Source organism: Trematomus bernacchii, unplaced genomic scaffold, assembly GCF_902827165.1.
Source record: "Trematomus bernacchii unplaced genomic scaffold, fTreBer1.1, whole genome shotgun sequence".
Lineage (NCBI taxonomy): Eukaryota > Metazoa > Chordata > Actinopteri > Perciformes > Nototheniidae > Trematomus > Trematomus bernacchii.
In genome coordinates this window covers 833509-854348 of record NW_022987569.1, presented here as the reverse complement: position 1 = coordinate 854348, position 20840 = coordinate 833509, and the positions used below count along the sequence as shown (strand labels likewise).

Sequence of the window (20840 nt, the reverse complement as noted above, 5' to 3'; positions counted from 1 at the left end):
ATAAAGTTTCAAATTAATTGAAATATTTTGTTAATAAATATTTCATGAGTAATATAGTTGTCTTTGTCACATTTTATTTGGCATTAGTAAATAATTATGCACATTTACAGATATTTTACATGATATGAGTGATAACACGTGTTATACGGGCTATTTTGCACAATAGGTGTGCCTTGAGATTTTTACTTGTCCTTTGGTGTGCCTTGGGCACAAAAAGTTTGGGAACCACTGCGCTAACTAACCGAACTGTACCTACAACTGTTGTTATAGAAGAGTGTGACGGCCCCAGGGCCTTTGTGCAGGTGTGTTGCAGGTCTTACGATGGGGTGGAGCTGAAGAGGGGCTTTTAAGGACGATGCATCAGTGTGGTAGTCCCGTCATGTATTGTCCGGCAGGATCTGGCTGGACGAAATCAAATGCAAATCACAAAATATTAGAGAAACTTAGTTGTTTTAGATTCGTTAGTAGTAGTTGTGGTAGGAGTGTGGATCTATCTAATCCATCTATCTAATGAACACAGTAAGCTTGCCAGCTAATACAGGGTTGCCAACTTTGGGTACCTGGCTGGAGTGAGATTTTGATATCATGGGTTTAATTCGGTTTAATTACACATATGCGCACAAAATGACTGCTATCGTGTCAGCAGCGGGCCCTTAGCATATAGGATATATATACAATATATACAAATACACAATAATGGACACAGACTATAAAGGGCACACAGTTTCATTCACTAATTAAAGTCAAACATGTTTGTTTCCACTGTTTTATTGTGTGCCTGTCGCGATAAGCAATTAATTGACTTATCGTACGATAAATAAAAATGAACTCGATAACTTTTCTGACCTCGATAAATTGCCATTTACATGAGGATGTGACTAGCAGTTTGAAAGGATGTACTTGAATTATTATTATATATTATCATTATGTCAGTGGTCTAAAATGGTCATACAACGGTGCCGACAATATTATCGTTTATCGCAATAATTTCCGGGAAAATGTATCCAACAAAATTAATTATCGTGAGAGGCCTATACATGAAACACACACACACAAACAAATCTATAGACTTACTCCAAACTGCCAAATATATTAATTAACACACTCTCACTCTCATATACTCTTTGACTCTATTTTGGCCTAGTAGAACAATAAGCAGCAGACTTTTACTTTTTTATCATTTCCACTGGATCTTAGATCTGCGCATGCGCAATACGGGTCGGCAGTTGCGGCTCCAGAGTATTTTTGTTGGGTAATCTATGTTAGGGCTAACCCATACAGTGGTGGGGCTCAAATCAGTATTTGCAATGTAATTACATACACGCTCCCCCCGACAGTGAAACGCCACGCGTGAGGTTTAGATTATTTCCCTGTCTCAATCCAAATTGAACTGTATGAAATAAAAAGGCACATTTGTCTTGTAGTAAATAAAAAGGGCGACCTGGAGCCAATCCTGCAATTTCCCCACAAGTGAAAGAGTTGACATGCTGAAAACCCAACCCCTGCAGGGGGGTCTGGGGGGATTCTCCCCCAGGGGATTATTTTAAAATACTAACATAAAATACACATTCTGGTACTCTCTTGAGAATAATAATAAATATATCTATTACTACACGACACATTTAAAAAATGAATGCCATTTTAGTTTTTTGTTACTTTGTTCTGAAAGCTGAACCTGCTGCTCCTCACAGAGAGAAGAGGGAAGAGGCTGTGTGAATTACTTTACATTGTGGATAAGGGTGGATAGCCCCCATTGTTCTGTGTGTCAAAATGAAAGACAGCCCACACACCTATCAATCATCAAACCGTGGGGTCTTATTTCATTACGTGTTGATTTCTATCAACACGTAATGTTGTATCGATGTATAAAGAGATGTACTACAGCAAAAGTATTCTCCGTCGGGACTTCCTGCAACAGCACCACGCCGTTATCGTGATTCTGATTGGCCAGAAGACATTATCAAAGATGTTCTATTGAGAAGACGATCACTACGTGACAAAAGTTTTCAAAACCGTTTTTAGTCTTCGGTATTCTTGTTTTTGGCGTGAGAATAGTTTGGGCAGCGTGAGAGCGTGAGATTGAGAGTGAAAGCGTGTGTCACACGCCAGATGCGTGAGAGTTGGCAACCCTGGCTAATATGCTAACCTAGCTTTGTTTACTTTGGTAGCTAACACGATATGAACGCTAGCTCGGAGGAACGACAACTATAATGTAGTGTAATAAAACTACTATGAACAAAAGCTAGTGGTTCATATTAGGCTAGCAATAACGTGTTTATAATTGCAATCTTATACGGGTAGTCTGCTACGTTCGGTCATTCATTGTAACTGGCATGAATACATTGTTTTGCGCTAGCATGTATAGCTAGCCTCGTTAGCTATACATGCAGTATGTACATGTACTGTCACAATGTACGGTAAATCACTCGGAGTATACTGTATGAGTATTCCGTGTGTGACTGCAGACATTCTCCTGCCATGACAAACATGTAAGGCCATCTGCTGACATTGTAATTGATATATTTAAACGCTAGCAACGTCGTTAGTCCAGTAAGCTGGGCTTGTTTAGTGTAATAAAACCACTATGAACAAAAGCTAGTGATTCATATTAGGCTAGCAAGAACGTGTTTACAATTGCAATCGTATACGGGTAGTCTGCTACATTCATTGTAGCTGGCATAACAAAAAAAAATTCCCGAGCAAACCCATGTCTAGCTCCGTTGGTTAGCTCGGTAGCATAGACGCTACGCCAGCTATAATGTAATTACGTTTCGCGACTGACCATACTGCAAATCACCCGGAGTATACTGTCTATGAGTATTTCGTGTGTGAATGCAGACATTCTCCTGCTATGAGATACATGTATCAAATCAAGTCAAATCAAATCAAAGTTTATTTATAAAGCACATTTAAAAGCGATTTTTGGTCGGGCCAAAGTGCTGTACATGTAATAACTACAGTCACATAAAAACACATTTCTACAATCACAATAAAAGACAATAAATTACAACAGATATTTTTTTTTTAAAAACACAGGGAAAAGTCAGGAGTCGTGCTCCGCTCTGACTAAAAGGCCAGAGAGAAGAAGTGTGTTTTAAGAGTAGATTTAAAAACCACTAGGGTCTGGGCCGACCTCACATGGAGGGGCAGAGTGGTCCAGAGCCTAGGGCCAGCTGCTGCGAAGGCTCGGTGCCCTCGGGTTTTGAGCCTGGTCTTGGGCACTATCAGCAACAGCTGGTCAGCAGACCTTAAAGCTCTGGCTGGGGTGTAGCGCTGGAGCAGTTCAGCTATATAGGCCGGAGCCAGCCCATTTAGTGCTTTAAAAACAAATAAAAGGAGTTTAAAATCAATTCGGAACCGAATTGGAAGCCAGTGTAGTGAGGCCAGAATTGGGGTGATGTGGTCACGCTTTTTGTGGCCAGTGAGTAGACGTGCAGCAGCGTTTTGGACTAGCTGCAGGCGTTTAATTGACGCCTGGTCCATACCCACGTACAGAGCGTTGCAGTAGTCCAACCTCGAGGTAACAAAGGCGTTAATAACCCTTTCCAGGTCCTCAAACGATAAAAAAGACTTGATCTTGGCCAATAGTCGTATTTTAAAAAAGCAGGTTTTGACTACGCTGCTGACCTGCTTATCGAATTTAAAAGCGCTATTGAAGGTCACTCCAAGGTTCGTGACAGAGGGGAGGATATTATTTTTGAGGGAGCCCAGAATATCAACCTGGGAGGCTAGAGGTTGGGGTCCAAAAAAGATAACCTCAGTCTTGCTCTCATTGAGGTTGAGGACATTTTGGCTCAGCCAGGATTTGATCTCTGCTAAGCAGTCCATCAATAGCTGTAATGAGTTTACATTTGAATTGAGTGGCAGATAGATCTGTACATCGTCGGCGTAGCAGTGGAAGGGGATGTTGTGTTTTGTGAGAATTGAACCTAGGGGCAGTATGTACCAGAGCTGTGGACTCGAGTCACATGACTTTGATGACTTTGGACTCGACTTGACAAAATCACAAAACACTTGCGACTCGACTTGGACTTGAACACAAATGACTCGGGACTTGACTTGGACTTGAGCCTTCTGACTTGAGGTGACTTGATCATTTAATTCAGAGGTCTCCAACACGCCGATCGCGAGCTGCCGTACAGAAGAGCAGACTCCCGTCGGGGAGAGCAGAATCTTCAGCCGCTCCAACTCTTGCTGTGAATCCATGCAGGCAGGGGCGGGACTTTATTTTGCTGAGCCACCATGCGGCCAATCATATACGAGGACACACTAGGATCATACCATTATGTGAAAGAAGGGTGGGGGGCAGACGCTCCAAAGACAGCAGGTGTAGTGGTACAGGCCAGCTACACAGATCGACAGGGAGACGGGGAAACGGATTTAAATGCAAGCGCGTCGGAAAAAGTCAAGAAATTAGCGAAAACCGAAAAAAGAAGCAGCATCTGGCTGCATGTCAATGATATTGGAGAAAGCAAAGCTGAGTGCAGGATTTGTAAAATGAAAATAACCTTCAGAGCAGGGTTTTGTTTTGGTAACCACTCAGGATTTATTGTCAGAGGTGGGAGAAGTTCAGATCTTGTACTTGAGTAAAAGTACCAGAGTGTAGGAATACTCGGTTACAATAAAAGATCCTGCATTCAAAATGTTACAAGTAAAAGTAGAAAAGTATTATCATCAAAATATAGTTAAAGTACCACCTGCAGAGGGATCTAGATTCAGGTGTTATTTTCCCCATAGAGACGCCTCGCTGCACATTATCCCTTGCATAAAGATAGGTTGTGGGTCCCTTATAACATGCTGTACACAGTGGAAATAAACATTCTGGTCACCTCAACATCAGGGATCTTATGCATTGAACTCCTTCTGAATCAAACCGTCACGGTAGCATTACCTTACTGATCCCTCTTAAAATAGAAAAAAACACGTTACTTTACCAGCAGAGAGAAAATGGATTATTAAATGATTAATGTGACTAATAAAGAGCAGTTTTATTATTAAGTATTATTCTGTTGATCGATGTCATTACATTTGTTGAAAAGGGTTTTGATTCTGCACACCGTTTACATGCATAAAAACCTTCATAACACACAAGGGGAGGGGTAATAACCGGAAAAGCATGACATGGGCCCTTTAAGTGTACTTAATATATCTCTGTACGAAAACTGAAATGTAAAAACAATTTGGCAACTTGTTTTGGTCCCAGCCAAGAAATATCCCGATCCATAATCCTCTGTTAAACGTCTTATTGATGTTTTTACTCCTCTGATTTGGTCTGGATTAAACAAACTGGATTCAGAGCTGCTGATAGGTGGATTTTGTTACCTTTGGACAGGCTGGCTTTGTCTTCCCCTGTTTCCAGTCTTTATGCTAAGCTAAGCTAACCAGTTGATGGCCTTATTTCTAACAAACATATACAGCAATCTCAATATCTATGATCAGCTGATCCAAGAGGGTTTTAAATAGTTTATAAAGCTTCAGAAGAACCAAATCTATCAGACAAATGTAGTTAAGTAGACATGGAAATAGTTAAGTAGATGTTTTTAAGGTACTTTCCCTAAGTTGAGATCTAGTGAAAACTGTACTTCAGTAAGTACATTTAGAAAAACACAAAAAATAACATTCTTTGTTCCTTTTTTTTTAATCCATTGAGGCTTTGTTCAAACTTTACAAGCAGTGTGCAGAGAGGTGGACGAAATACAATTAACATAACACAACAGCTGAGATGTAACATTTTAATTTCCCTGGTTTGTTAAACCACTGCAGCCTAATGTTTTATGATCAGATATTGTTGATTCTCCAAGTAACTGTCAATACATTTTGTACCAATATACTATAATTCAAGAATGAATTCTGAACCTCCCCTTTAAAACACACCAGAGACCCATCATTTTCCCCTCAATTGAAAATTATTAAAAAAAATATATACAGTATTTTACTAATGAAAAGGGAGTGCATTACTTCCACTAGTAATGTCTGCAAGTATGAAACACTTTTTGAACACACAATTCTGAGACAATAAATACTTTTCTTGTCCCCCTGACATATAAAGAAGTGGTAAAAGTTTATTTTTGAGTAAATAGTTTTCTGATCACTTCAAGTCATGACGGCAGGAAGTGCAATCCGTAGAATAAACTAGAGTACATTAGAACATACTCATCAGTATTTTATGTGTTTTTATGCGTCTCATCAAGGTGAACCATATGTGATCAGATTCTGAAACATTAACAATGTGTACAATGTACTTCCGCAGTTGAATACATTTATTACATTTAGTGAGAGTGAATCTTTCTGAAGAAAATCAAATGGTTGTTCTACTCAGTGTGATTGACAGGAGAGATGATCAGAGGAGCAGAGTTTTTACCACCTTTGTTGTTACAGGGACTAAAGTATGGGTAGAGTTTCTCTTTGAAGCCGCAGCCAGTGAAGGAGTAGATCAGAGCTGCAGCATCAACATCATAAAAGGAGACCAGACCCTCCTCATAATCCACAAACACCCCCACCTTCTCAGGCTGAGACTTCAGAGAGAGACGGACTGGAGGACTAGCACCAGCTTTGTACTCATTTTCATTCCTCAACCATATCATCCAGTAACCATTCTGAGGAGTCAGTGTGATTTGTCCCTTCCTGTTGATCGACTCTCTGACCACTCCTAAATCCCACCCAGTCTTCCCTTTAACCTGAACCTCGCAATAAAATCTTCCTGAAGAGAAACTCTGCTTTGCTAAAACACAGACACAAGGATCAAATCTCTCTGGATTGTCTGGGAGATTCTTCTTCACATCACCATGTTTAACTTGTTTTCCATCATCAGACAGGATGAGTTTGGGATGTGCTGTATCAGGATCAAGAGTCACCTCCACCTCATACTGCTGGACCCTCTTCAGCTCCACCTCAAGCAGCTTCTTCATCTGTTTACTGAGCGTCTCCTCCAGCTGAGTCACAGCTCTCCTCACAGTCCCCTCATATGAAGGTGGACGGACCCTGACTTCTGTCCAGTTCTTGGTGGGTGGAGCAGCGTTCAGGGACGTGAAGCTTTGGAGGAGGTGGAGCTGGTCTTCAGAGCGTGAGAGCTGCTCCACCTCAGAGCTTCTCTTCTTCAGCTCAGAGATTTCCTGTTCCAGCTCTTTGATGAAGCCTTCAGCCTGTTCCTCTGTCTCTCTCTGCTTCTCTTTGATGGTGTCGATGAGCTCGGCCTGGCTTCTCTCAACAGACTCCTTCAGAGCGGTGAAGACCTGAACACCATCTGCTATCTCTCTGTCTGCTCCTTCCTTACTGAGCTCCACTGAGCGATTCATCTCCTGAATCTTCAGTCGTCTCTTCTGGATCATCTGCTGAATTTCAGCCTCTGTCTTCCCCAGCTCTGCCTTCTTTCCTTCATATCCTTCTTTCAGAGGAACAACATCATGTGTCTTGTGGTCTGAATAGGTGCAGTGGATGCAGACACACACCTGGTCGGTCTGACAGAACAGCTCCAGCAGTTTATCGTGCTTCACACACATCCTGCCTTCCAGGTTCTCCACAGGGTTGATCAGCTGATGTTTCTTCAGGCCTGACCTTGTCAGATGAGGCTCCAGGTGAGTCTCAGAGTAGGAGGCCAGACACACCAGGCAGGACTTCAGGGCCTTCAGTCTGGTTCCAGTGCAGACGTCACAGGGAACTTCTCCTGGTTTGACAACTTGTTGCTCTGAGCTGCTGCTGCTGGCTTTCTGTTGAGCTGACTGTCTGAACTGAGCAGCCATCTCAGAGATGAAAGTGTTGACCCGCAGCTCAGGCTTAATGTTGAAAACCTCTTTACAGTTGGGACACTGACTCGGGACATTTCTATCCCAGTGTTCAGAGATGCAGGCTTTACAGAAGTTGTGTCCACATGGTGTGCTGACTGGATCAGTGAACACCTCCAGACAGATGGAGCACAGAAACTGATCTTCAGTCAGCAGACAGCTGGCAGCAGACATGTCTCTCTGAGGACAAAACGTGTGAAAAAAAAAAAAAAACTGTAATGTATATATGATTTAATCTCTTGTATCTGTTTGCTATAAGTCAAATAGTTCACTGTTATTGTTAAATGTTGAACAAATCTCTCTGTTTGTTAATATTATAAATACATCTGGAAAGTCATAGCAGCATTCAGTTTAAACTCTAAGAAACACAATGTGTAAGCTCTAATACTGTTGGGGGATTTTGCCGTTGTTGAACAGAGGAGTGAAACCTCCTACTGAGCATCACTGAAGTTAATACTAGTTGTTGTTGTCGTGTGCTGTGCTGAAGCGCAATCATCCTTGTACATTACTGTTTTATGTACAGTACTGTATTCACTGTATTTATTATTATCTGTGTATTTATTCTTATTTATACATTTCCCATCTATTTACCTTTATTTTTGAATAATTTATTTTGTACATACTTCTGATAATTGTGTATATAACTGACTGTTTTGCACTCTGGTTAGACCCTCCTTAATTTTGTTACACTGTGCTTGCATTTTGTAATGACAATAAAGTAATCTGATCTAAAAAACAGTAAACGTTATCAGCTTCAAAAGGCAGACAGCAGTTACCACAGAAACAGGTTCAAAGCTCAAGGCTACTTACCACAGTGTGTACAAATTAGATAAGCTGAAATATCAAATGTAATGCCTTTTATAAGCAACACTTGTAACACAACACCAGATCCCCTGCTTTGGACAGTCCAGAACAAATCTAATATTTAGATTCTACTTTGTTTAAAAGAGTAAATTATAAAGAACTTTTCAAATACAGGAAATATGAAAATAAGGACAAGCTAATGCTAGCTTTGACTGTATGCTCTCTAACCTAACTTACACAGAGTTTACATTGTATTTGTGGTTGTTGCTAATGTAAATGTTGAGGTTTTTATCTTAACTGACACATATCTATAGTATAATATTCTTTATATGGTAAAATGGATGTAATACAGTCAGATTCTTATTTTAATCCAACTTTGACTAAATATTTAGTAAGTGATGTGTCTGTAGTGTACTCACCAGTGTTTGCAGAGTCCTGCTGTGTTGTTGATAAAAAGCTGCTGGATTCAGTTGAGTGTTTCTTCAGAGAAACAGAGACTTGTCTCGGCTGCTGCTCTGCTGTCGCTCAGACAAACTTCAGCTTTGATTTCCGGGAAATGGAAACTCTTCTCATACAATGTGGTCCCACCTCTCATGAGAGGTGGGACCACATTGAAGAGTTTCCATGCAGTGGCAGTTTGCCAAGAGGGAGTGGAGGAAGAACTGTTGAGGCTTGTTATTTAACTTTGTGACGATGCATTTTACAGCTGATCCAAGAGGCTTTTCAAATAGTGTATTGAGCATAAGTAGGAATATTTTCTCAATACATAAAGGACATCTCTTTACACATCTGGAGATGTATAGCGATATTTCACAACGCTGTGTTATGGTCCCTGTTTAAGAGAAGCTGGTGAAACATTTCCTGTTTGAAAATGGATCTGTACTTAAGTGCCATTTTTTGCTACTTTTACTACTAAATGTAATTAAACCCTTTAGTTACTTTACAGATCTGGATTAATGATGTGAAATATAATCAAGTCTTAAATCAGACTTTAGTTCCACCTGGAGTAAATTCACAAGCTACCCTGCAGTATACAAAGTCATTCAAACTAGCTGCACCTTTACCAGCTTTGAGAACACTTTAAAGGTAGGGTAGGTAAGTTTGAGAAACCGGCTCGAGATACACTTTTTGTTATATTCCATGGAATGCTCTTAACATCCCGATAGCAATGAATATCTTAAGTGCTTTGACAAAAAATCCATAAAAAAACGTCATCTGTGGAAGCTGTAATACTGTAAAAAAAAAAGCACGACTCATTTTAACTGGATGGCCTACCTGCCTGTCAGCCTTCCATCTGTGCACAAACTTATCTCGTGCCCTCATTGGTCATGTGCGCGTTCATGTGTGTTGGAGGAGGGGCTCTGTAAGGAAGTGGCAGATTTTTTCCGGCTGTGCATTTTCAAATTCTAGCGATCTCGAGCTGGTTTCTCAAACTTACATACCCTACCTTTAATGATCAATCATTTAAAACACATCATATATATTATTCTAAAATGGACCAATCTGCACAATGACTACTTTTACCTATATTTTGATGATAATACTTTTCTACTTTTACTTGAGTAACATTTTGAATGCAAGACTTTGACTGTAACAGAGTATTCCTACACTCTGGTACTTCTACTTTTACTCAAGTACAAGATCTAAGTACTTCTACATTTACTCAAGTACAAGATCTAAGTACTTCTACATTTACTCAAGTACAGTGGCGAGCCGTGACTTTTATACCTAGGCCCTCTGACCCCCCCCCCCCCTTCCCTCGAAAAAAAAAGAAGCGTTATTACGTCACAGCGTATACTTCAGCGGAATATCAAAACAGCGGCCCGGGGTGCAAAACGCATCAATGACAGCGACCCTCTACCACACAAAACAACACCATTTATATAAACACCTATCATGACAGGGCACCCACAGCCAAGTAACAATTACAAATGAATTAAGTCGGCACGGCGGCCCACATTGAAAATGACTTAGGCCTACCTTTGATGATCAAATCATTTAAACACAAAGTCCATCCTCCTGTCCTTTTGGATGAAGCACTTGATGGCGGGGTCATGCAGCTGATCCTTTGCCACTCCAGTTTATCATTGTAACTCAATCTTGAAAATGACTCGGTTAATAATTTCGCAACGATGTCATCACTATCACTGACATGAGCCATCATAAACAAACTTCTGCTAAACATAAATCTATCGATTAGATTTATGATTCGAAAATAATAAAAGTAAGGTAGACATGTGGATATTATCCGGCTGAACAAAACGTGCATTTATCTAACAGGTTCGTTATCCACAGACCTTATTTCGAGCTATTACATCCATGAGAAATCCCATTGCTTTTCTGTCGAGGGAACCCGAGCGCAGCTTACTTCCGGGTTTTAGGACGCGTCGCTGCACCACTTGCATAAACCCCACAGCGGGCGGAACTTGTCATAAAGTCCGCGAAAATAAAGCCCACCCATTTAGAGGGAAGATATGATTGGTCAATTGTACTGTCATTTGACATTACTCTCTCATTGAGTTACTATAGCTGGCCCTCTGTGAATGTACAGAGGGACCAACAAGCTCTCCCGTCAGAGACGGCATTTAACCCTTCACATTCCAACAGAAACTGAACAGGCAGATTCGAAGGATTTATTTCTTTGGAAATGTTATTTTAAATACAATTAAATCAAGTTATTTTTGGTAAAACTAATGAAAAATGTAACAAAAGAAAAATGTAAAACATAATATTTAAAAATAAAATGTTTTTTTTTTTAATGTTTTCAAATATTATTTTTTTAAATATCTTAGGCCCTCACAGAGGGCCTAGAGGGCCCTGACGGCTCGTCACTGCTCAAGTACCAGATCTGAGTAGTTTTACTTTTACTCAAGTACCAGATCTGAGTACTTCTCCCACCTCTGAGGAAAAGTCTAAGAACCTGAATGTGACCTTTGACCTCCTTTGACCTCCTTTGACCTCCATTGAACCACAGCTGCTTTGTTTCTTTCTCCTCAGCTTCTCGTGAGCGCTCCATCATCGAGCGCGGCTTGACTTCCTTCCATGATGTTTCCTGGATCCTGCATGCAGGTTAGCTCTGAGTGTTAGCAATGCTTGCTAATGTAAACAAAGACCATATTACGTCCAAAACTGTCACGCACGTTGCTATCAGAAACGTTCTGATAGCAACGTTTCTGATAGTGTCGTGGGTGTAAAGCCCACATTTACCATATTATGTCATATCGGACGCAAATCTGGATCAGCTCCGTTGTTCCCCCGTTTTTAGAGATTTGGTTACGGAGAAAAAGAGAGAGGGTTTTATTTTCTGACACTTTGTGAGTTCCCTGACACACCGGGGACACATCTTTATGTACAAAGGGCATGAAAAAGTGTCATTTGCATGATAGGAGACCTGTAAATTGTGTGTTTTTTGCAGCTGCTACTCGTACGTGGGGCGTCGGGGCTACTCCCAGACGGTGTCTCTGGACCGGCAGGGCTGCCTGTATCACAGCACGGTTCAACACGAGCTGCTGCACGCGCTCGGGTTCAACCACGAGCAGTGCCGCTCCGACAGAGACCAGCACATCCGCATCATCCTGTGGGAGAACATCCAGTCCGGTCTGTATCCTAAACTGTTCTTATTATACATCCATGCTCTAAAACACCCTCAAATAAGCCCTTAATAAAGTATTTTTTAAAACATCATCCGAGGCGTGTCCCATGTCTCACCTGCACCACCTGTCTCGACCTCGGCCTGGGTTTTAAACACTTTTAGGGACACTTGGTTGACTTTATTTTAAGATATGTTCCCTCCCCTTGTGCCTTCTAACCAAGCGGCAAACTCTGGGGAAGAGCCGGGACGCCAATACGGAAGTGCCACAAACTGCAGTTCATATATTGGCCGATCGGCGCTGACTGCAGAAAGGAGCAATTTCCATAGACCCCCATGTTAAAATGCCCAATTTTACAGCCTAAAAAAACATGTTTCTACCCATGGATCCAATAAATATTATTATAGATATAGTTAGATTCCACCTTCATGATTATGGATCTGTGAGTGAATTGTTTTCTAACATGACCCTTTTATTTATATTAGGTCTTAAAGTTTTTGCATAAATTAGGGCGTGGTCACATTGAGTGACAGCTCTGTCAAGTGACTGCTGCTGTTAGCTTCTTGTCTCTCTGCTAGCTGCTCCGTCTCCGTGAAGCTACAGCGACTCTGCCTGGTCAGTTCATCCAGGGAACACAACTTGACCCCGGCCGTGTTTGTTTGTTCTTCATGCTTATATATCGGACTATTGTGACTCGCTCTGCGGTTAAAACAGACGGTGCATGAATGCCGTTTTGCGGTAAGTGAAATTCGAGTACTTTATTTATGTGTTTATGATTTTAATCAGCTACGTAATGAATGTTAAGGCTTGGGTTAGCGTGTAAGCGAGTGGTAGCTACATCGGTGCTAACGATGCTAATCGTATCCTCCAAGTTAACTTAAAACCATAGACTGTATATATAAAGGTTAAAATGAAATAGACAAGTGTTAAGCGTTAAGTGAGATAGTACTGTAGAACAAAAGGCTTCTGTTTGAGGTTGATAAAATAAGGTCATCATTGTAACTTAGAGAGATATTTTATTATGTAGGTAGGAACTGTATGCATCGCTAAGGTTCATTTAAATTGGCTATGCTCAAGTATGTAGACAAGCTAACGTCGAAGTAGTGTATGTGAAATCAACCTCACAATAAGATGTGTGTATATTACAATTATTAATGTCATATTTCAAGATGATTACTTAGATATTACAATATGGTTGGTTGAGCTGGAGTTCATTATTGAGCTTACACGTTAACGTCACAGTCATCTGAAGAACGAACCCAAACCTTGTTGTTTTTATTAATTGCATTACCAAATTGGTATCAAATAAACAGTAAGCATTGGTAACACAACTTCCAAAGTTACAGTAAAATAAAAAGGACCCTGACTCGGTCAATACACAATCCAACATGTTCAACAGAAGAGAATAAGTTATATTGTCTGTACACATGGTTCTTTACATATATATGTGTTTGTTTAAAGTGTGCAGGTGATGCAGACAGGCTGGACCAGAGAGTGAGAGACCCGGCCGGCGGGTCCTAATTCACAGTTTTTCTGGCCCCATAAAATCGTGGGTCTAGGGCCAGAGACAACGAGGCTGAGTCGGGCTGAGTATGCTAAACTAGAGAGAGAATCTTTAAAGATACTTTCCCTAAGTTGAGATCTAGTGAAAACTGTACTTCAGTAAGTACATTTAAAAAAACACACAAAATAACATTCTTTGTTCCTTTTTTTTTTAATCCATTGAGGCTTTGTTCAAACTTTACAAGCAGTGTGCAGAGAGGTGGACGAAATACAATGAACATAACACAACAGCTGAGATGTAACATTTTAATTTCCCTCGTTTGTTAAACCACTGCAGCCTAATGTTTAATGATCAGATATTGTTGATTTTCCAAGTAACTGTAAATACATTTTGTACCAATATACTATAATTCAATAATCAATCCTGAACTTCCCCTTTAAAACACACCAGAGACCCATCATTTTCCCCTCCATTGAAAATTATAAAAATATATATACAGTATTTTACTAATGAAAAAGGAGTGCATTACTTCCACTAGTAGTGTGTGCAAGTATGAAACACTTTTTTAACACACAATTCTGAGACAATAAATACTTTTCTTGTCCCTCTGACATATAAAGAAGTGGTAAAAGTTTATTTCTGAGTAAATAGTTTTCTGATCACTTCAAGTCATGACGGCAGGTAGTGCAATCCGTAGAATAAACTAGAGTACATTAGAACATACTCATCAGTATTTTATGTGTTTTTATGCGTCTCATCAAGGTGAACCATATGTGATCAGATTCTGAAACATTAACAATGTGTACAATGTACTTCCCCAGTTGAATACATTTATTACATTTAGTGAGAGTGAATCTTTCTGTAGAAAATCAAATGGTTGTTCTACTCAGTGTGATTGACAGGAGAGATGATCAGAGGGGCAGAGTTTTTACCACCGTGATTAAGACTTGGACCAAAGTATGGGTAGAGTTTCTCTTTGAAGCAGCAGCCAGTGAAGGAGTAGATCAGAGCTGCAGCATCAACATCATAAAAGGAGACCAGACCCTCCTCATAATCCACAAACACCCCCACCTTCTCAGGCTGAGACTTCAGAGAGAGACGGACTGAAGGACTAGCACAAGCTGTGTACTCATTTTCATTCCTCAACATTATCGTCCAGTAACCATCCTGAGGAGACACTGTGATCTGTCCCTTCCTGTTGATCGACTCTCTGACCACTCCTAAATCCCACTGAGTCTTCCCTTTAACCTGAACCTCGCAATGAAATCTTCCTGAAGAGAAACTCTGCTTTGCTAAGACATTAGGACACTTGTCAAATCTCTCTGGATTCTTTGGGAGATTCTTCTTCACATCACTGTCCTTCACTTGTTTTCCATCATCAGACAGGATGAGATCAGGATGTGCTGTATCAGGATCAAGAGTCACCTCCACCTCATACTGCTGGACCCTCTTCAGCTCCACCTCAAGCAGCTTCTTCATCTGTTTACTGAGCGTCTCCTCCAGCTGAGTCACAGCTCTCCCCACAGTCCCCTCATATGAAGGTGGACGGACCCTGACTTCTGTCCAGTTCTTGGTGGGTGGAGCAGCGTTCAGGGACGTGAAGCTTTGGAGGAGGTGGAGCTGGTCTTCAGAGTGTGAGAGCTGCTCCACCTCAGAGCTTCTCTTCTTCAGCTCAGAGATTTCCTGTTCCAGCTCTTTGATGAAGCCTTCAGCCTGTTCCTCTGTCTCCCTCTGCTTCTCTTTGATGGTGTCGATGAGCTCGGCCTGGCTTCTCTCAACAGACTCCTTCAGAGCGGTGAAGACCTGAACACCATCTGCTATCTCTCTGTCTGCTCCTTCCTTACTGAGCTCCACTGATCGATTCATCTCCGGAATCTTCAGTCGTCTCTTCTGGATCATCTGCTGAATTTCAGCCTTTTTCTTCCCCAGCTCACAGAACAGCTCCAGCTGTTTATCGTGCTTCATATATATCCTGTCTTCCAGGTTCTCCTCAGGGTCGATCAGCTTGTCTTTTGAAGCCTGCATTTTTCAGATGAGGCTCCAGGTAAGTCTCACAGTAGGAGGCCAGACACACCAGACACAACAGACACACCAGGCAGGACTTCAGGGCCTTCAGTCTGGTTCCAGTGCAGACGTCACAGGGAACTTCTCCTGGTTTGACAACTTGTTGCTCTGAGCTGCTGCTGCTGGCTTTCTGTTGAGCTGACTGTCTGAACTGAGCAGCCATCTCAGAGATGAAAGTGTTGACCCGCAGCTCAGGCTTTATGTTGAAAACCTCTTTACAGTTGGGACACTGACACAGGACATCAACATCCCAGTGTTCAGAGATGCAGGCTTTACAGAAGTTGTGTCCACATGGTGTGCTGACTGGATCAGTGAACACATCCAGACAGATGGAGCACAGAAACTGATCTTCAGTCAGCAGACAGCTGGCAGCAGACATGTCTCTCTGAGGACAAAACGTGTGAAAAAAACAAAAACTGTAATGTATATATGATTTAATCTCTTGAATCTGTTTGCTATAAGTCAAATAGATGGTGATATTGAACTCTGCTGATGTATCATGATTATGCGGAAGGTGAAATATTGCTCAAATTTGCAGTTCACTGTTATTGTTAAATGTTAAAAAATCTCTCTGTTTGTTAATATTATAATTAAATCTGGAAAATCATAGCAGCATTCGGTTTAAACTCTAAGAAACACAATGTGTAAGCTCTAATGCTGTTGGGGGATTTTGCCATTGTTGAACAGAGGAGTGAAACCTCCTGCTGAGCATCACTGAAGTTAATACTAGTAAAAAACAGTAAACGTTATCAGCTTCAAAAGGCAGACAGCAGTTACTACAGAAACAGGTTCAAAGCTCAAGGCTACTTACCACAGTGTGTACAAATGATATAAGATGAAATATGTAATTGTCATGCCTTTTATAAGATAAACTTGTAACATAATACCAGATCCCTTGCTTTGGACAGTCCAGAACACATATAATATTTAGATTCTACTTTGTTTAATAAAGTCAATTATAAAGATGTTTTCAAATACAGGAAATATGAAAATAAGTATAAGCTAATGCTAGCTTTGACTGTATGCTCTCTAACCTAATTTAACCAGAGTTTACATTGTAGTTATATTTTTGGCTGTTGCTAATGTAAATGTTGAGGTTTATATCTTAACTGACACATTTATATAATATTCTTTATATGGTAAAATGGATGTAATACAGTCAGATTCTGATTTTAATCCAACTTTGACTAAATATGTAGTAAGTGATGTGTCTGTAGTGTACTCACCAGTGTTTGCAGAGTCCTGCTGTGTTGTTGAGAAAAAGCTGCTGGATTCAGTTGAGTGTTTCTTCAGAGAAACAGAGACTTGTCTCGGCTGCTGCTCTGCTGTCGCTCAGACAAACTTCAGCTTTCATTTCCGGGAAATTGAAACTCTTCTCTTACAGTGTGGTCCCACCTCTCAGTGGCAGTTTGCCAAGAGGGAGTGGAGGAAGAACTGTTGAGGCTTGTTATTTAACTTTGTAACGATGCATTTTACAGCTGATCCAAGAGGCTTTTCAAATAGTGTATTGAGCATAAGTAGGAATATGTTCTCAATACATAAAGGACATCTCTTTACACATCTGGAGATAGATAGCTATATTTCACAACGCTGTGTTATGGTCCCTGTTTAAGAGCAGCTGGTGAAACACTTCCTCCTCCCTGAACAGACTGTTTGAAAATGGGTCTTGTAAGAAATATGAGGAGTAAAGGCTTGTGGAGTTATACAATAAACACACAACGTCTAAATCCTCTTATTAGATGCGATATTAATCACAGAGGAACGAACCCGGGAGGAAGACCCGCCCCCCGTCGACACCGGCCAATATGAGAGGACTATAGATTATAACAAATGATGGACAGGAAAAAACGCTCTCTCTCTACCCCGGCCACGCGATAAACAACAGCTGGGAGGAGGCAGCGGCACCCCACGCGATCGGGAGAGCCGATCCACTCTTACACATTCCATTTGTATCACCGTATCATTTGTTTAATTAAATGCTGTTAACTTTAAAATAAGCTTCCTTGGACTCTTTTCAGCTAATCTTGCTGTTTAAATCACCTTTAACAGTCTGTACTTAAGTACAATTGTTTGCTACGTTGTACTTTTACTCCACTACAATTGATTGATACCTTTAGTTACTTTACAGATCTGGATGGATAATGTGAAATATAATCATGTGTTGAATCAGACTTTAGTTCCACCTGGAGTAAATTCACAAGCTACCCTGCAGTATACAAAGTCATTCAAGGGGCGGGGGTGGTTCAGTCAGTGAAGTGGTCATGTTGTGTCTTTTTGTGGACATGTCTTGTCTTATTGTGGTCATTATGTGTACCATTGTGGTCATTCTGAGTGCCTTAGTAGTCATGTTGAGTCTTTGAAAACATATCACATAGTCATTTTGACTCTCTTTGGAGTTTCTTTATGTATCTGTTGTTATTTCCACACTTTTCATAGTTTCTTCGTGTCGTTTTGCAGCTGTTTTTCATATCTTTGTACTTTCTTTGGTCTTCTCGCAGCTCTTTTGCATCTGATTGTTGTCTTTTTGTCCGCCCCTTGAGTCTCTCCTTGGTTTATACTTGTGTCTTTGGGTGACATTTTGTAGATCTAGGCACTGGTGTTAAGGTCAGCTTTTTGGTGAGCTAAGATATTCTGTTTCCCATTCAGCAAAACAGAAAGTGAAAACTCTGCATTTATATCATTCTGCTCAGAACAAATCCAATCTAATTTGAACACTGATGAAAAGTAAATCCTGCTAAATTGACTTACTGTTAGTTGCATTCATAATGGATGTAACTCCATGGGAATACATTGAAATCACACCCAAATAATGTCACTTTAAATCCTGTATTGATCAACCCTTTCATGTTTTACACTCATCTAATACACAACTAACTTCACAATGATCTGAGGAATGGGGTGAAGTTCATTTTCTGTGTTTTCTGACCCTCGCTGTGATTCTCGTCCTCTCAGGTTGGGCGTACGCCTTCGACAAGATAAACACGCTGAACCTGAACACACCATACGACTACAACTCCGTCATGCAGTACCACAGGTTACCAAGCATTCATCTTCATCTATATACGCATATATTGGATATAAGTCAAAGGAACAGTTCACCCAAAACAATGAATTGTAGACAGAACTGAGGCTTGAATTGCAGTCAGGAGAGCCCAAGAAATAAAAGTGCAAATGTATTTCTACAGACCCAAAAACAGCTAAATATGTTTCAAAAAGGTCTGTTTTTATTTGAAAAAAATACCTTTGGACTACAGGTAGCCTGGACAGGTGAGTAACATTAAGAATTTATGTAATTTTGGGTAAGTTTGAATTCTGAGAAAAAATTAAAATCTTAGAAAAATCTAATTATGAAAAAGAAATTTTTAGGAGCATTTGAGTCTCAATGGTTTCTAAATGTTTAATATATATACAAGTTAATAATAATGAAGCCTCTGTGCTCTTAATGTTTCCAGGTATGCCTTCAGCGGGAACAATATGCCCACCATGGTGCCGATCCCCAACGTAGAGTTCGGCACGGCCAATCAGATGAGCAGGAACGACATCAGCAGACTGAACACGCTGTACAAATGTTGAAAGGTAAGAAAACACACGCTGGGTTCCCTTCATTCATCTGTTTTCAGGGCAAAGGAAAGTGTGTTTGTCGCCTTTAACGTGTTTCTTCTGTTCCAACAGGTGGTGAAGAAACCCTGAGGACATGGGGCCAATTTACACATCAAACCTGCTCTTTATAGCACAGTCTGAGAAAGTGTGTTGATAATAAATCTTCAATCATGTTCAATGAAGTGTAGTTTGTAGTTTGTGCAGTTGTTATCACTTTTGTACTTCAGAAACTGTTCCTGATTTTTAAATTCTTCTACCTCAGATTGAAGAAAGGTGTGAAGAAGAGGTGAAAGATGTGTAAAAGGTGCAGAATCTATTATGTATAAACTCAAACTCGTATTACTTTTAGTGTCTGTGTTTTAATGTCAGCATCAAAACAAACGAGAGATTTGGTTACAAAGAACACAATGGTGCTCTAGGAGGAGATTCAGGTGATAAGGTGGCGGGGAAAACATCATTATGACATCACAAAGTGGCCAAAATCTGATCAGCTCATTTTCAGACAGGTTTTTATATAAATGGATCAGGACAAAAAGTGAGCGAATATCTTTTCCTGAAACTTTTAGAGTCTCTTTCCACAGAGGGGACACATGTTGATGTAGAAGAGACATGAAGAAGAGGGGACACATGTTGATGTAGAAGAGACATGAAGAAGAGGGGACACATGTTGATGTAGAAGAGACATGAAGAAGAGGGGACACATGTTGATGTAGAATAGACATGAAGAAGAGGGGACACATGTTGATGTAGAATAGACATGAAGAAGAGGGGACACATGTTGATGTAGAAAAGACATGAAGAAGAGGGGACACATGTTGATGTAGAATAGACATGAAGAAGAGGGGACACATGTTGATGTAGAAGAGACTTGAAGAAGAGAGGACACATGTTGATGTAGAAGAGACATAAAGAAGAGGGGACACATGCTGATGTAGAAGAGACATGAAGAAGAGGGGACACATGTTGATGGAGAAGAGACATGAAGAAGAGGGGACACATGTTGATGTAGAATAGACATGAAGAAGAGGGGACACATGTTGATGTAGAATAGACATGAAGAAGAGGGGACACATGTTGATGTAGAAAAGACATGAAGAAGAGGGGACACATGTTGATGTAGAATAGACATGAAGAAGAGGGGACACATGTTGATGTAGAAGAGACATGAAGAAGAGGGGACACATGTTGATGTAGAAGAGACATGAAGAAGAGGGAACACATGTTGATGTAGAAGAGACATGAAGAAGAGGGGACACATGTTGATGTAGAAGAGACTTGAAGAAGAGAGGACACATGTTGATGTAGAAGAGACATAAAGAAGAGGGGACACATGCTGATGTAGAAGAGACATGAAGAAGAGGGGACACATGTTGATGGAGAAGAGACATGAAGAAGAGGGAACACATGTTGATGTAGAAGAGACATGAAGAAGAGGGGACACATGTTGATGTAGAAGAGACATGAAGAAGAGGGGACACATGTTGATGTAGAAGAGAC

At 40.6% G+C, this 20840-nt stretch overlaps 2 protein-coding genes and 1 pseudogene across 2 annotated transcripts; 1 reads left to right on the top strand and 2 right to left on the bottom strand.

The window, feature by feature from the left end:
* Positions 1-5619: 5619 nt before the first annotated feature.
* Positions 5620-9139, bottom strand: LOC117479154 (E3 ubiquitin-protein ligase TRIM21-like). The gene is made up of 2 exons (XM_034126154.1): positions 9005-9139; positions 5620-7961 (listed from the first exon to the last, which is right to left on the bottom strand). Exon 2 carries the CDS (start codon positions 7953-7955, stop codon positions 6312-6314), a length of 1644 nt encoding a protein of 547 aa, XP_033982045.1. The 5' UTR covers positions 7956-7961; positions 9005-9139; the 3' UTR covers positions 5620-6311.
* Positions 9140-9141: 2 nt separating this feature from the next.
* On the top strand, positions 9142-19516 carry LOC117479152 (high choriolytic enzyme 1-like). Its single transcript, XM_034126152.1, has 5 exons — positions 9142-9185; positions 12001-12182; positions 18696-18777; positions 19196-19319; positions 19416-19516. Exons 1-4 carry the CDS (start codon positions 9142-9144, stop codon positions 19314-19316), a joined length of 429 nt encoding a protein of 142 aa, XP_033982043.1. The 3' UTR covers positions 19317-19319; positions 19416-19516.
* On the bottom strand, positions 13795-17191 carry LOC117479174 (annotated as a pseudogene).
* Positions 19517-20840: the final 1324 nt, after the last annotated feature.

Excerpts from the sequence above, each read along its gene's own strand:
- LOC117479152 (XM_034126152.1), top strand. The coding sequence starts at position 9,142 with ATGGAAACTCTTCTCATACAATGTGGTCCCACCTCTCATGAGAG. Across the intron at positions 9,186-12,000 it reads GGTCCCACCTCTCATGAGAG|CTGCTACTCGTACGTGGGGC; the intron begins GTGGGACCACAT and ends TGTTTTTTGCAG. Across the intron at positions 18,778-19,195 it reads TCCGTCATGCAGTACCACAG|GTATGCCTTCAGCGGGAACA; the intron begins GTTACCAAGCAT and ends TAATGTTTCCAG.
- LOC117479154 (XM_034126154.1), bottom strand. The coding sequence starts at position 7,955 with ATGTCTGCTGCCAGCTGTCTGCTGACTGAAGATCAGTTTCTGTGCTCC.